Source organism: Thalassophryne amazonica, chromosome 9 (genome assembly GCF_902500255.1).
Source record: "Thalassophryne amazonica chromosome 9, fThaAma1.1, whole genome shotgun sequence".
Lineage (NCBI taxonomy): Eukaryota > Metazoa > Chordata > Actinopteri > Batrachoidiformes > Batrachoididae > Thalassophryne > Thalassophryne amazonica.
In genome coordinates this window covers 59360413-59376025 of record NC_047111.1, presented here as the reverse complement: position 1 = coordinate 59376025, position 15613 = coordinate 59360413, and the positions used below count along the sequence as shown (strand labels likewise).

At 46.7% G+C, this 15613-nt stretch overlaps 1 protein-coding gene across 2 annotated transcripts in view; it reads left to right on the top strand.

Annotated features, from left to right (window-relative positions):
- aldh3a2b (aldehyde dehydrogenase 3 family, member A2b) overlaps positions 1–15230 on the top strand; it is an 83852-nt gene extending 68622 nt beyond the window's left edge. For both annotated transcript variants that reach the window (XM_034178139.1, XM_034178140.1), the window contains 4 exons: positions 6458–6624; positions 6711–6810; positions 13985–14223; positions 14341–15230. In XM_034178139.1, coding sequence (XP_034034030.1) covers positions 6458–6624; positions 6711–6810; positions 13985–14223; positions 14341–14355 — 521 coding nt within the window. In that variant the 3' untranslated portion in view covers positions 14356–15230. The remainder of the gene's footprint in view (positions 1–6457; positions 6625–6710; positions 6811–13984; positions 14224–14340) is intronic.
- The last annotated feature ends 383 nt before the right edge of the window (positions 15231–15613 follow it).

The following is a 15613-nucleotide window of genomic DNA, read 5'->3' as shown; positions in this document are numbered from 1 at the left end:
AGCAGTACCAGGTCCGACACGCGAAGGCAGTGGCCACCTGGGAGTTTGGGACTTGGCGGCTCCAGTATTCCCGGGGTCTGGTGGCGGAGGAAATCGTGTGGTTCCGGTTTTGCTTTGGACAGACGTCTCCTATCTTCGAGCCTGCCCACACGACACCTTTTGTGATTTGGCTTTTGTCTATTGTTGTAATCTGATTGTAATTGTTGTGCCCATTCACAACAGTAAAGTGTTGTTATTTGACCTCATCCATTGTCCGTTCATTTGCGCCCCCTGTTGTGGGTCCGTGTACCTACACTTTCCAAACAGGATATCTCGGCCAACGTCATGGACCCCGAGGGGCGTCGACCGGCCGTTGAACGGCCAATGGAAGAGCACGGCGCACAGGCGTCTGCAGGAGGAATGATCGGTGAGTTGCAGCGAATCCTCACCGCTTTTACGGCTCGGCTGGATCTGATGACCGAGCAGAACGTCCTCCTTAACCGCAGGGTGGAGGCTCTCGCCGCGCAGGTGGAAGCGCGCCCTCAGGGCGCTGCTGCGGCTCTCCCTCCTGTCGATCCTGTGCGCAATAATGACGTTCCACAGGTCGTTCAACGACCCCCCCACCTTCCCCTGAAGCATACATAAGCCCTCCAGAACCATACGGGGGTTGTGTGGAGACATGCGCGGACTTTCTTATGCAGTGTTCGCTCGTCTTCGCACAACGTCCCGTCATGTACGCGACTGATGCTAGTAAGATAGCTTATGTGATTAATCTGCTTCGCGGCAAGGCACGCGCTTGGGCTACAGCGCTCTGGGAGCAAAATTCATGGCTCCTTCTGACATATGATGGGTTTGTGAGGGAGTTCAGAACAGTGTTCGATCACCCAAATAGAGGAGAGACCGCTTCAGCCGTGCTGCTGTCAATGAGACAGGGGCGCCGGAGCGCAGCTGCTTATGCAGTCGACTTCCGCATCGCGGCTGCGAGGTCCGGCTGGAATAGCACCGCCCTCCGCGCCGCCTTCGTAAATGGACTATCGTTGGTCCTGAAGGAGCACCTGGTGGCTAAGGACGAACCGCGGGATTTGGACGGGCTTATTGATCTCGTTATACGATTAGACAATCAGTTAGAGGAACGCCGTCGGGAGCGAGGCGAAGGACGTGACCGGATACGCGCCGCCCCTCTCCCTTCCGGGTTCGAAAAGGGGCCGCCCTCCCCACGCTCCACAGCCGCAGCGCTTTGTGGGGCAACAGCTCCCCCTGTTGACGTTAGGGAAACGCACAGGGCCAAAATGGGGAGGCTGATCCGTGGAGAGTGTTTTCTCTGCAGCTCAACAGAGCACACACAGAGAGACTGCCCCAAACGGCCAAGACGTCAACACTCGCCCTTAGAGACTGGGCTAAGGGGGGGTCAAGACATTCAAGTGAGACACACTAAAATTGCCACACGACTCTCAGTCACGATCCTGAGCGGGGATTTAACCCTTCAAGCCCGAGCACTGGTGGACACGGGGTCAGAAGGGAATCTGCTAGATAGCAGATGGGCAAGGGAGGTAGGGCTCCCTCTGGTGGCGCTTCCTTCGCCATTGCAGGTGCGGGCACTAGATGGCACCCTCCTCCCTTTACTCACACACAAGACACAACCAGTAACTCTGGTGGTGTCTGGAAACCACCGGGAGGAGATTGAGTTTTTTGTAACTCCTTCTACCTCCCGCATGATTTTGGGCATCCCATGGATGTTAAAGCACAATCCCCGGATCGATTGGCCGTCTGGGGTGGTGGTTCAGTGGAGCGAAACCTGCCATCGGGTGTGTTTAGGATCCTCGGTTCCTCCCGGTTCCCAGGCTAAGGAGGAGGTCAAAGTCCCTCCCAATCTGACGGCAGTGCCGGTTGAGTACCACGATCTTGCTGACGTCTTCAGCAAGGATCTGGCACTAACCCTTCCCCCGCACCGTCCGTACGATTGTGCCATTGATTTGGTTCCAGGCGCTGAGTTCCCGTCCAGCAGGCTGTACAACCTCTCACGACCTGAGCGCGAATCAATGGAGACCTACATCCGGGACTCATTAGCTGCCGGGCTGATCCGGAACTCCACCTCCCCGATGGGGGCAGGTTTCTTTTTTGTGGGCAAGAAAGATGGCGGACTTCGTCCATGTATTGATTACAGGGGGCTGAATGAGATTACGGTTCGCAACCGATACCCGTTGCCATTATTAGATTCTGTGTTCACCCCCCTGCATGGAGCCAAAATCTTTACTAAGCTGGATCTTAGAAATGCGTATCACCTGATTCGAATCCGGAAGGGAGACGAATGGAAGACGGCATTCAACACCCCATTAGGTCACTTTGAGTACCTGGCCATGCCGTTCGGCCTCACAAACGCCCCCGCGACGTTCCAAGCATTAGTTAATGATGTCTTGCGGGATTTCCTGCACTGATTCGTCTTCGTATATCTAGACGATATACTCATCTTTTCTCCGGATCCTGAGACTCATGTCCGGCATGTACGTCAGGTCCTGCAGCGGTTGTTGGAGAACCGGCTGTTTGTGAAGGGCGAGAAGTGTGAGTTTCACCGCACATCTTTGTCCTTCCTGGGGTTTATCATCTCCCCCAACTACGTCGCTCCTGATCCGGCCAAGGTTGCGGCGGTGAGAGACTGGCCCCAACCCACTAGCCGTAGGAAGCTGCAACAGTTCCTCAGCTTTGCAAATTTCTACAGGAGGTTCATTAAGGGCTACAGTCAGGTAGTTAGCCCCCTGACAGCCCTGACCTCACCAAAAGTCCCCTTCACCTGGTCGGATCGTTGCGATGCCGCGTTCAAGGAGTTGAAACGGCGCTTCTCGTCTGCACCCTTTCTGGTGCAGCCCGATCCTAGTCGCCAGTTAGTGGTTGAAGTGGACGCCTCGGACTCAGGGATAGGAGCTGTGCTTTCCCAGAGCGGGAAGACCGATAAGGTCCTTCACCCGTGTGCCTATTTTTCCCGCAGGTTGACCCCGGCCGAACGGAACTATGACGTCGGCAATCGAGAACTCCTTGCGGTGAAAGAGGCTCTTGAAGAGTGGAGACATCTGTTGGAGGGAACGTCCGTGCCATTCACGGTTTTCACTGACCACCGGAACCTGGAGTATATCAGGACCGCCAAGCGGCTGAATCCCAGGCAAGCCCGCTGGTCACTGTTCTTCGGCCGTTTTGACTTCCGGATCACCTACCGTCCCGGGACCAAAAACCAGAGATCGGATGCCTTGTCCCGGGTACGTGAAGATGAAGTCAAAGCGGAGTTGTCGGATCCACCGGAACCCATCATCCCGGAGTCCACTATCGTGGCCATCCTCACCTGGGACGTAGAGAGAACCGTCCGGGAGGCCCTGGCACGAAGCCCGGACCCCGGAACTGGGCCGAAGAACAAACTATACGTCCCACCAGAAGCTAGGGCTGCAGTCCTGGACTTCTGTCACGGCTCCAAGCTCTCCTGTCATCCAGGGGTGCGAAGAACCATGGCAGTTGTCCGGCAGTGCTTCTGGTGGGCGTCCCTAGAGGCCGACGTCCGGGATTATATCCAGGCCTGCACCACCTGCGCCAGGGGCAAGGCTGACCATCGCAGGGCATCAGGACTACTCCAGCCGCTGCCTGTGCCTCATCGCCCCTGGTCCCACATCGGCCTGGATTTTGTCACGGGCCTCCCGCCGTCCCAGGGTAACACCACCATCCTCACGATAGTGGACCGATTCTCCAAGGCGGCCCACTTCGTGGCCCTCCCGAAGCTCCCAACAGCCCAGGAGACAGCGGACCTCCTGGTCCACCACGTCGTCCGGCTGCATGGGATTCCAACAGACATCATCTCCGATCGCGGTCCCCAGTTCTCCTCGCAAGTCTGGAGGAGCTTCTGCCGGGAACTGGGGGCCACGGTGAGTCTGTCGTCCGGGTACCACCCTCAGACCAACGGGCAAGCAGAACGGGTAAACCAGGAGGTGGAACAGGCTTTGCGCTGCGTGACGGCCGCGCACCCGGCGGCCTGGAGTACCCATTTGGCCTGGATCGAGTATGCTCATAACAGCCAGGTGTCTTCAGCCACCGGCCTCTCCCCTTTTGAGGTATGTCTGGGGTATCATTCCCCGTTGTTTCCGGTGGTTGAGGGAGAGGTCGGTGTGCCCTCGGTCCAGGCCCACCTACGGAAGTGCCGTCGGGTGTGGCGTGCCGCCCGTTCTGCTTTGCTAAAGGCCCGGACGAGGGCAAAAGCCCATGCAGACCATCGGCGGGCCCCGGCCCCTGCGTATCGGCCAGGACAGGAGGTGTGGTTATCCACAAAGGACATTCCCCTCAAGGTGGACTCCCCCAAGCTACAGGACCGTTACATTGGCCCATTTAAGATCCTTAAGGTCATCAGTCCAGCCGCGGTGAGGCTTCAGCTTCCGGCCTCACTGCGGATCCATCCTGTGTTTCATGTGTCCCGAATTAAACCACATCACACCTCACCCCTCTGTACTCCGGGTCCGGCACCGCCTCCTGCCCGGATCATCGATGGCGAGCCGGCTTGGACTGTACGCCGGCTTTTGGATGTCCGTAGGATGGGCCGGGGCTTCCAGTATTTGGTGGACTGGGAGGGGTACGGCCCCGAAGAATGCTCCTGGGTGAAGAGGAGCTTCATCCTGGACCCGGCCCTCCTGGCCGATTTCTACCGCCGCCACCCGGACAAGCCTGGTCGGGCGCCAGGAGGTGCCCGTTGAGGGGGGGGTCCTGTTGTGTGGGCCGCCAGAAGAGGAGGTACTGCTGGCCCACCACCAGAGGGCGCCCTGCCTGAAGTGCGGGCTTCAGGCACGAGAGGGCGCAGTCGCCTCACAGGAGCAGCCAGGGTGACAGCTGTCATGCATCACCTGCAACAGCTGTTACCCATCATCTGATCAGCAGGGGAATATCAGCAGGACGACGCCTCCACCTCTTTGCCGAGATATTGTTCTACCTGGAAGGTAACGTGCTCAGCTGACTGGTTAACAGTGATCTTTTGTGACTTTTGTGAGTTGTTTAGCTGACTCCTTTTCCAACGAGTGGTGGAGGTAGTTTTCCTGCCGTACGGATTCCTGGGTGCAGACGCACCCACATTTAATTGTTCTTTTGTTCCTCGCCAGCAGTACCAGGTCCGACACGCGAAAGTAGTGGCCACCTGGGAGTTCGGGACTTGGCGGCTCCAGTATTCCCGGGGTCTGGTGGCGGAGGAAATCGTGTGGTTCCGGTTCTGCTTTGGACAGACGTCTCCTATCTTCGAGCCTGCCCACACGACACCTTTTGTGATTTGGCTTTTGTCTATTGTTGTAATCTGATTGTATTTGTTGTGCCCATTCACAACAGTAAAGTGTTGTTATTTGACCTCATCCATTGTCCGTTCATTTGCGCCCCCTGTTGTGGGTCCATGTACCTACACTTTCCCAACATTTCGGAGATGATGCAATGAGCATCACACGGATTAAGGAGCGGTACAACCGTTTTAAAGATGGCCGCGTAACGGTGGAGAGCGAGCCGCGCTCCGGTCGACCATCAGCATGCCGAAATGACGAGATCATTTCCAAAGTGAACACTGTGGTGATGCGGGACCTTCGTGTGACTATCCGAAAAATTGTGGAAGAGGTGGACATCAGCACTTTTTTGGCACATTCCACTGTGACAGAAGATTTGGCCATGAAAAGCGTTGCCGCTAAATTTGTGCTGCAGTTGCTGACGGCAGAGCAAAAGCAACTTTGTGTTGAAGTCTCACAGGACATGCTGGACTTCACAAAGACCGGAGTTGTGGGCCACAGGAAATTGGCGCATCCATCACGACAATGCTCCAGCACATTCCTCGCACTTAATTCAGACTTTTTGGTGAAAAACCAGACTCCGGTGGTTCAACAGGCTCCTTACTCTACTGATATGGCCCCTTGCGACTTCTGGCTGTTCCCCAAACTCAAGATGCCATTGAAAGGAACGAGATTTGAGACGAGAGGACATTATGGCTGCAACGACAGCGGAGCTGAACTCCATTTCAAAAGAGGCTTTTTCGGAATGCTTCCAACAGTGGCGGCACCGCTGGGAGAAGTGTGTGGAGTCCCAAGGAGTCTACTTTGAGGGTGATTAGGTTTTCAACGCTCCAGGTATGCCAGTTTTTTTTCCCAGCCAAAGGTCCGATACTTTTCTAACAGACCTCGTACACTGTATGACTGCGTAGGTTCAAAACTATTTTCAGTGACCTTTTCTGTTCTCAGGTAGCTCAGTGGGATAAGAAGTTGTGGATCAGAGGATTGGTGCAGCACCAACAAGCTTTCGGGCCTATGTAGGACTTACTGCTTCTTTTCCATTCACAGGCACTAAACGACAAAGAACACATCACAAACACATTCACATTCGGAGCGCCTTGGGGCAACTGTTTGTTGTGATTTGGCGCTATATAAGAAAAAACTTGATTGATTGATTGACATTCATGTGATATAATGTATTTCCCTATTGTGTTCAGCTCCTACTGTTCTGCGGGATGTGAAGCCCGACGCAAAGGTGATGCAGGATGAAATATTTGGACCTCTTCTTCCAATTGTTCCAGTCAATGGACTGGATGATGCAATCAAGTTTATCAACAAAAGGGAGAAGCCTTTGGCCCTGTACGTCTTCACCCCAGACAACAAGGTATTAAAATCACAGATTCATAAACTGATGCAGATACAAATGTGTGTAGCCATGAAGTTGTGCAAGATTTTGTGTTCTGTCTAAAGGTAATAAACAAAATGAGAGATGAGACCTCCAGTGGAGGACTGCTAGCCAACGATTGCCTTGTGCACTATTCAGTCACCTCTTTGCCTTTCGGTGGAGTCGGTGAGTACGCTTGGCACCACAAGACAGAAATGACTCTTCAGCAACACTTTATGAAGTCATTGCGCTCATAGTGTCAAAAGGACCAGCAGAGGAACAAAGGCATCTGCACCTGCAATTAGATCACAAAACTGTTTTGGGTTCCAGTTGGCCATCATCTGGGCAGACCTGTTTTAATTAAAACACACAGTCAGCATCGCTGATGGCTATTTTCTCAAGCGTCCCACAGTTTTTTACTCAACGTTTGTCCCTCCTTCAGGCTAACTAATGTTTATGCTGCGTTTACACATAACAACGACAAGTTACGAATGCCATGAAATACACATTCTTGGCCGCTGATCACGAATGTGATGATTCGGGGCAGAGGCGTCAGGTGTCCTCAGGAACTGCTACAACCTGTTACCACACATTACGATTAATGGCACGTGTTGCTGGAGAATTATCAGGAACCATTACATAACAGCGCATCGTTAAGTTCTTTCACGTTGTGAACGAGGTGAATTGTCTCCACACACACACCCATATTCATCCAACCGAATTCAGATCGCTCCAGTTTTTCAGAAGAACTTTGTGACTGCATGCGTAGTTGGGCTCTGTGGCATGGAGTGGCGCAGAGAGGAGGAGGAGGAGGAGACGGACAGAGCCAGATGTGTGGCTTCATGCGGCTCTTGTCTCGCGCATTTTCCCAAACATCAGGCACATGCAGCAGGTGGAACACCTGCAGGAGCGCGCTGAAGAGCACTGAAATTAGACTTTTAGCCGACTTGGTGTCAGCAATCAAACTGAAGGTGCAGCAGGGTTTAATTGTGCGCACGCTTCTTCCTCCGCTGGACTGGAGGAGGTGCAGAGATGTCTGGCTGCACGTGAGTCTCCTCTCGCTCCTCTGGTTCCTCTGGCTCAGACTCGTTCTCCCGCTCATCGGTTACAACAGCAGGTGGAACACCTGCAGGAGCGTCCTGAGGAGCTTCAGCAGGAACTGTGGAACGACATTTGGAGCCGAGTTTAATTGTGCGCACGTGACAGAAAACTGATTTATCGTGGCGCACAGTGAAATGTGACACCGCGTTACAAGTCGTGTCAAAACTTGACAGTTTCCGTGTCACTTCGTAATAACGCGTGACAGTTTGGGCTCCAAGAACCATCACAGGAACCACTACGAACGTTGTCACGTTCTATTAAGGATCACTACTCATCAAGACGGATCAACACGCTCAGTTGCGACCTCCACGACGTGAGACGAAATGAGGGTGGTGTGTGACATTCGTGGAAGTTTTTTTGACAGGCAAAAACATGCTCCACGAATATCAAGAATATCACGCACCAACACGCACTATTAAGAAACCTATTCAGATGCGTTAAGTCACATTAAGAATGTCAGGAATGTGTCACGAATGACAGAAAAATGACATTCGTAACGCGTCTTGGTTATGTGTAAACGCACCTTTAGGGGTGTCAGATCTCCTTGAAAATGTGTTTTTAATCACTATATTTCACACAAAAAAATCAATTTCAGCGTAAAATATGTTGCTTAGTTTTCAGTGCAAAAATATTGTGAAGCGAATGCAGTCATGGTTTGCTGCGAAATTTGCCACTCACACCTCTGAATATTGCTAACTAGCATGTCAGGCTGATTAATCTATAAGAAACCAAGACTTGTTTATAGTTGTCTTTGAAACCATTCTGGCCAACTCATCCGATTTACATTATGATTTTAAAGGACATGCAGGTTTCACGACCTTCAGCCCACTTTACTCTCATACATACTCATACTCATACTCTACTTTTAAGATTAGGCTTAAAACTTTCCTTTTTGCTAAAGCTTATAGTTAGGGCTGGATCAGGTGACCCTGAACCATCCCTTAGTTATGCTGCTATAGACTTAGACTGCTGGGGGGTTCCCATGATGCACTGAGTGTTTCTTTCTCTTTTTGCTCTGTATGCACCACTCTGCATTTAATCATTAGTGATTGATCTCTGCTCCCCTCCACAGCATGTCTTTTTCCTGGTTCTCTCCCTCAGCCCCAACCAGTCCCAGCAGAAGACTGCCCCTCCCTGAGCCTGGTTCTGCTGGAGGTTTCTTCCTGTTAAAAGGGAGTTTTTCCTTCCTGCTGTCGCCAAGTGCTTGCTCACAGGGGGTCGTTTTGACCGTTGGGGTTTTTACGTAATTATTGTATGGCCTTGCCTTACAATATAAAGCACCTTGGGGCAACTGTTTGTTGTGATTTGGCGCTATATAAATAATATTGATTTGATTTGATACAGATCAAACCATGAAACATGGGATCTTGCAAACGTGGTGCAGATGTTGTTGTCTTTTAGCTGCTGCCATTTGTCAAGGTTCACCAACACAGACATACATTGGCACAAGTCATTGTGGCACAAGTTTTACACCAAATGGCCTCCTAATGCATCTCCAGTTTTATGTGGAGAAACACGCAGCCTCCGGTCTTCCTACAAGGCCTCCCATCCAAATTCTGACCAGGAACTACTCTGCTTAGCATCCAAGATCTGACAGGCTCAGGCTTACACCAAGCAGAGTGTCTGCTCAGATGACAGCGAATGAAGCTACTTTAAGACGTGACCACAATAACCCATTCCTAACAGTAATCCTCATGACCTTCACATGTCAGATTTTGTAGAAGAGACTGCAACATTCCTTAAAGAGGCCATGTTATTCACCTGTTCATAAGCTAATATCAGTCAATCAATCAATCAATTTTTTTTTATATAGCGCCAAATCACAACAAACAGTTGCCCCAAGGCGCTTTATATTGTAAAGCAAGGCCATACAGTAATTATGTAAAACCCCAACGGTCAAAACGACCCCCTGTGAGCAAGCACTTGGCTACAGTGGGAAGGAAAAACTCCCTTTTAACAGGAAGAAACCTCCAGCAGAACCAGGCTCAGGGAGGGGCAGTCTTCTGCTGGGACTGGTTGGGGCTGAGGGAGAGAACCAGGAAAAAGACATGCTGTGGAGGGGAGCAGAGATCGATCACTAATGATTAAATGCAGAGTGGTGCATACAGAGCAAAAAGAGAAAAAAACAGTGCATCATGGGAACCCCCCAGCAGTCTACGTCTATAGCAGCATAACTAAGGGATGGTTCAGGGTCACCTGATCCAGCCCTAACTATAAGCTTTAGCAAAAAGGAAAGTTTTAAGCCTAATCTTAAAAGTAGAGAGGGTGTCTGTCTCCCTGATCTGAATTGGGAGCTGGTTCCACAGGAGAGGAGCCTGAAAGCTGAAGGCTCTGCCTCCCATTCTACTCTTACAAACCCTAGGAACTACAAGTAAGCCTGCAGTCTGAGAGCGAAGCGCTCTATTGGGGTGATATGGTACTACGAGGTCCCTAAGATAAGATGGGACCTGATTATTCAAAACCTTATAAGTAAGAAGAAGAATTTTAAATTATATTCTAGAATTAACAGGAAGCCAATGAAGAGAGGCCAATATGGGTGAGATATGCTCTCTCCTTCTAGTCCCCGTCAGTACTCTAGCTGCAGCATTTTGAATTAACTGAAGGCTTTTTAGGGAACTTTTAGGACAACCTGATAATAATGAATTACAATAGTCCAGCCTAGAGGAAATAAATGCATGAATTAGTTTTTCAGCATCACTCTGGGACAAGACCTTTCTGATTTTAGAGATATTGCGTAAATGCAAAAAAGCAGTCCTACATATTTGTTTAATATGCGCTTTGAATGACATATCCTGATCAAAAATGACTCCAAGATTTCTCACAGTATTACTAGAGGTCAGGGTAATGCCATCCTGAGTAAGGATCTGGTTAGACACCATGTTTCTAAGATTTGTGGGGCCAAGTACAATAACTTCAGTTTTATCTGAGTTTAAAAGCAGGAAATTAGAGGTCATCCATGTCTTTATGTCTGTAAGACAATCCTGCAGTTTAGCTAATTTGTGTGTGTCCTCTGGCTTCATGGATAGATAAAGCTGGGTATCATCTGCGTAACAATGAAAATTTAAGCAATACCGTCTAATAATACTGCCTAAGGGAAGCATGTATAAAGTGAATAAAATTGGTCCTAGCACAGAACCTTGTGGAACTCCATAATTAACTTTAGTCTGTGAAGAAGATTCCCCATTTACATGAACAAATTGTAATCTATTAGACAAATATGATTCAAACCACCGCAGCGCAGTGCCTTTAATACCTATGGCATGCTCTAATCTCTGTAATAAAATTTTATGGTCAACAGTATCAAAAGCAGCACTGAGGTCTAACAGAACAAGCACAGAGATGAGTCCACTGTCCGAGGCCATAAGAAGATCATTTGTAACCTTCACTAATGCTGTTTCTGTACTATGATGAATTCTAAAACCTGACTGAAACTTCAAATAGACCATTCCTCTGCAGATGATCAGTTAGTTGTTTTACAACTACCCTTTCAAGAATTTTTGAGAGAAAAGGAAGGTTGGAGATTGGCCTATAATTAGCTAAGATAGCTGGGTCAAGTGATGGCTTTTTAAGTAATGGTTTAATTACTGCCACCTTAAAAGCCTGTGGTACATAGCCAACTAACAAAGATAGATTGATCATATTTAAGATCGAAGCATTAAATAATGGTAGGGCTTCCTTGAGCAGCCTGGTAGGAATGGGGTCTAATAAACATGTTGATGGTTTGGATGAAGTAACTAATGAAAATAACTCAGACAGAACAATCGGAGAGAAAGAGTCTAACCAAATACCGGCATCACTGAAAGCAGCCAAAGATAACGATACGTCTTTGGGATTGTTATGAGTAATTTTTTCTCTAATAGTTAAAATTTTGTTAGCAAAGAAAGTCATGAAGTCATTACTAGTTAAAGTTAATGGAGCTGCCAGGTGTCTTTAAAACTAAAACTGTAGTTAAAAATACTTCATAGAAACTATAGTTATACATCCAGGGGGTAAAAAAACAAAAGTTTCTCTGACTGTTGCTTTAATCAGAAATAGCTGCTACTTCAGCGAGGGGGGCCTTTAACTAACCAACCATCTTTTTCTTTTTGTGTTGTTTTTTGTTTTGTCTCTCTGTTAGAAATAGTCCACAAACTATCTCTGTTTGTTTACTCTGAAGTCACGTTTAATCTCGAGAGATTTTGCGAGATTTCCTGTCTGACCTGATCTCATGTGTGAAATCTGTTCATGTGTGTGGTGTTTTGTCTTTACAGTGGGGCTGCACACCACACACGATACGACCAAAACAGATCAATGATTTTTTTATCTCCATGTGTAGGGTTCCGTATCAAGAACCGGTTCTTTTTGGGTATCATTAAGAAGTGATTCGATCTACCGACATCAATAGCATTTTTGCTTAACGATTCCCTTATCGGTCCTTCAGAGCGGCCGTTGTTTTTGAGGGTATATGTCAGGAAAATTATCATTTCTCTACATTGGTTGCAGACCCTGCAGCGGGCCTGTAATCAACCGCATCTGCAGCGCAACTCCACTTTGAAGCTTGGACCAATGAAGCAGTGTTTCTATCCGCTTACTCATTGGTTCTTTGATTCACTGCTCTTCAGAAGCAGAAAGTCCACTTCTTATCCCCTCTCAAAGCCATTAAAATATGTCAATCATGAGTCACTTTTGTGTGGATTAAAGTCACTAACGGGGACTCTTGTCTTGTTGCAGTCAAGAAACGAGAATAGTCTTCTGTTCTGTTGGCACAGCTCCAAATGCTGAGCGGCTCTCTGCCGAGACAGAATCCGGTCGGAATTAATAACTTCAAAACGAACTGCCGCATTAAATAAAATGACACCTCTTTCCAAACGCTGTAATACAGACAATAAACTACAATCGACTAAAATGTTTTTTCCTCCCAAAATGAGACGTCCTGTATTCTTTATGAATTACATAACTGACATGCAGCACAGCCATCTGCAAGAGATCAGCTCAGATATATGGAAAGACATTCATGCCAATAATGTCTGAAAGGAAATGCTTTTGACAAAAACTACAGATTTTATTTATTTCTATTTATGTCCAGAGATCAAGGATCCACCATGTAGGGTTTATTATGTCCAGAGTTTAAGGATCCAGTGAGCAATTTCATATTTATTTACTTTAAGAGTCAATAAATTGTTGTTTTTTATTTTATTTGGTTTATTTGGCAGGGACCATGTACAAAAGCATTAATCAATAAAACATTAAAAAGATGCGTTGTACCAGACTATAGCTCTCAGAGCTAATTTCCATCTGCAGTCCCTATGACATACAAAACGCATCATGTCTTGTTGACATAGAAAACCTGCAAAGCCTACTTTTATTACACAGAAAATTCACAAGAGGTATCAATAAGGGAATCGGATCAATAAGCGGAATTGATAATGGTATCGGTATCGACAAAATCTTAGTACCCATCACTATCCATGTGTGTGGTCTCTCAAGTTTTGGAAACCTACAGACAATTTTAAAATCTTGCCATGTGAACCAGGCATGAGACGGACCACACAGGAGTTCAGATTTGCACTTAATGTCACCACCGTCCACACAGTCTCCTCTACTGCTGCATCACTTTAACTTTCAGTGTCCTGATTCTTTCCAGATGCAGAGACTCTCTCTCTCGTTCTCTATTTTTTTTTACAAATGTTGGACAAAGGTGTTTTTTTTGTGTGTGTGTGTGTTTTTTGGGGTTTTATTAGTCACAGTAATCCAGCCCCTATACCTGACGAGTGTCCCTGTTGTAACTGGTTCTTGTTTCTAGATCAGCAAAATGTTGGTATCATTCTTAGGCCTTTTCCACCAACAGGGAAGAGGCACTGTTTTATTTTCTGCATGAAATTTTAAGCCATTCAGAGGTTTTTGACCAAAAACCTGAAAACTTGGTTCTCAGATGCAAAAATAAAAATAATTTCAGGTTTTTCAGCATGAACTCTGACCCTCCTTTGATGATATCCTTGATTATAAGAAAACTGCTTAAAATTGGTGTGGGCCAGCTTACTACGTAGATGGCATCAGGGTTCAAATAACCCCAAATGTCTCCAGTTCAAGAACCTGTCACCTGTTGGTGGAAAAGGGACCAGTTTTCCTGGCCGAGATCCCATTCTTTGTCTGTGGAAATGCGAACTGTTTCAAGTTTTGGCACTCACTCTGAACCAGCCCTGGAACTGTGCTGTTAAAAAAGGGCCAATCAAGAAGACTATTTGTTGACAAAGTACCATTTATTTGTTGTTTTGTGCAGGAAACAGTGGTATGGGTTGCTACCGTGGCAAGTTCAGCTTTGACCAGCTTAGCCACCTCCGTGGTTGTCTCATCAAACAGCTGAAGATGGAGTCTATGAACAGTATGCGCTACCCGCCGCACACGCCCAAGAAACTGAGCAGGGCACAGTTCTTCTTCCAGAAGAACCCAGACCTGCAGTGGATGGGGCGGATGACCCTCTATGCTATTCTTTCTGTCGTAGCGGCTGTTGTATTAAAGGTACACATAAAACAAAAGAAAAATACAAACTCCATCATATATATGACAACTGTTTTATGAATGCAGAAAAGGCAATTGTTATGCTAAAATTAGTTTTAATTGAGTTTTCTTCCCCAGATTTATTTCCTGTGAAGATATCAGTTACTTCCCAAACAACGCAGTTGCGTCCTTGATCGCTAAGACCCAAGAGGAGAAAAGGCCACAAAACAAAAATACAGTGTGGATTCAGACGCCTCTTCAGAGACAAATCAGTATCTACTAAAGGCATAGTTTTACCAGACTTAGAGCACAGCATGTTTTAGATGTATGTAGAAAGTTGATAACACTATCAGAACTTTATCTAGCTTGCAGATGAGCAGCTCATTTTAATGAAGTAATGATTTATTCACATGTACGGCTCTGACATTTGGGTTCGGTATTACAATTTAACACTTCTGAGATGTACACTTAAAAGAACATGTTTTTAATCATACTTCTCTAAATATAAAAGTTAGAAAATTTTAAAACATATAAAGCTAGTCCATTTTTGCATTTCAGACATGTTGCTCGGACTATGAGCAATATTTTCAGCACTAAACACAACTAACCTGCAGCATCTGGTCCGTTACATTTCACTGTTGAGTCGTTAATTCTGTTTATCCTGATGTTTTTTTGTTTGTTTGTTTTTTCTGTAAGAGAGTACATAAAGGTTTATTTGTCTCTGCTTGTTTGGCCCAGTGGTGGCAGCAGTGAAAAATAAATGATGTCCTGTTTCTCACTAGTTGTTCAGAATATTTCAGCTGGAAGGAAAAAAGCCTGAAAAGATATTTTCATTTCATTTTTTTTTTTTTTTTTAAATCAAATGTCTGGAACAAATGAAAGCAATCATGTGAATAATGTAGCAATGTTTAAACTGTAATGCATAATGTTTTTATCAGATTTGAGATTTTATGGTTTGTAATTAATGTTTGTATTAAAAACTATATTTCTGTATTGATTAATCTACAAATAAATATAGTTTATTTGTACAGGTGTCAGCCAGAGGATTTGGTTATTAAATCACCATAATTCTGACTGCATTATTAACAGATTTATAGGACTATTTGAACAATTATTTAATGGTAGTCTTAACAATGGATTATAAATACTGCCTGTTCCTATCATAATATAAGCATACACCATTTACTTCTTTTTATTTCATATTTACGTTGTTTTTAAAATCAATTCCAATACATCAAAGTCAGCCAAATTCCAATTTTGTCAATTAAATGAGAAACAGATACACTGACTGAAAACCTTTTTGAAGATTTGTCATTATTCAGGCAGTATTATAAGCAGCAGGATGTTCTTTTATTTGGTTTAACTCCTGGATCTGTCTAATTCTACTTGCCAGGAGAACCAAGAACGCAGC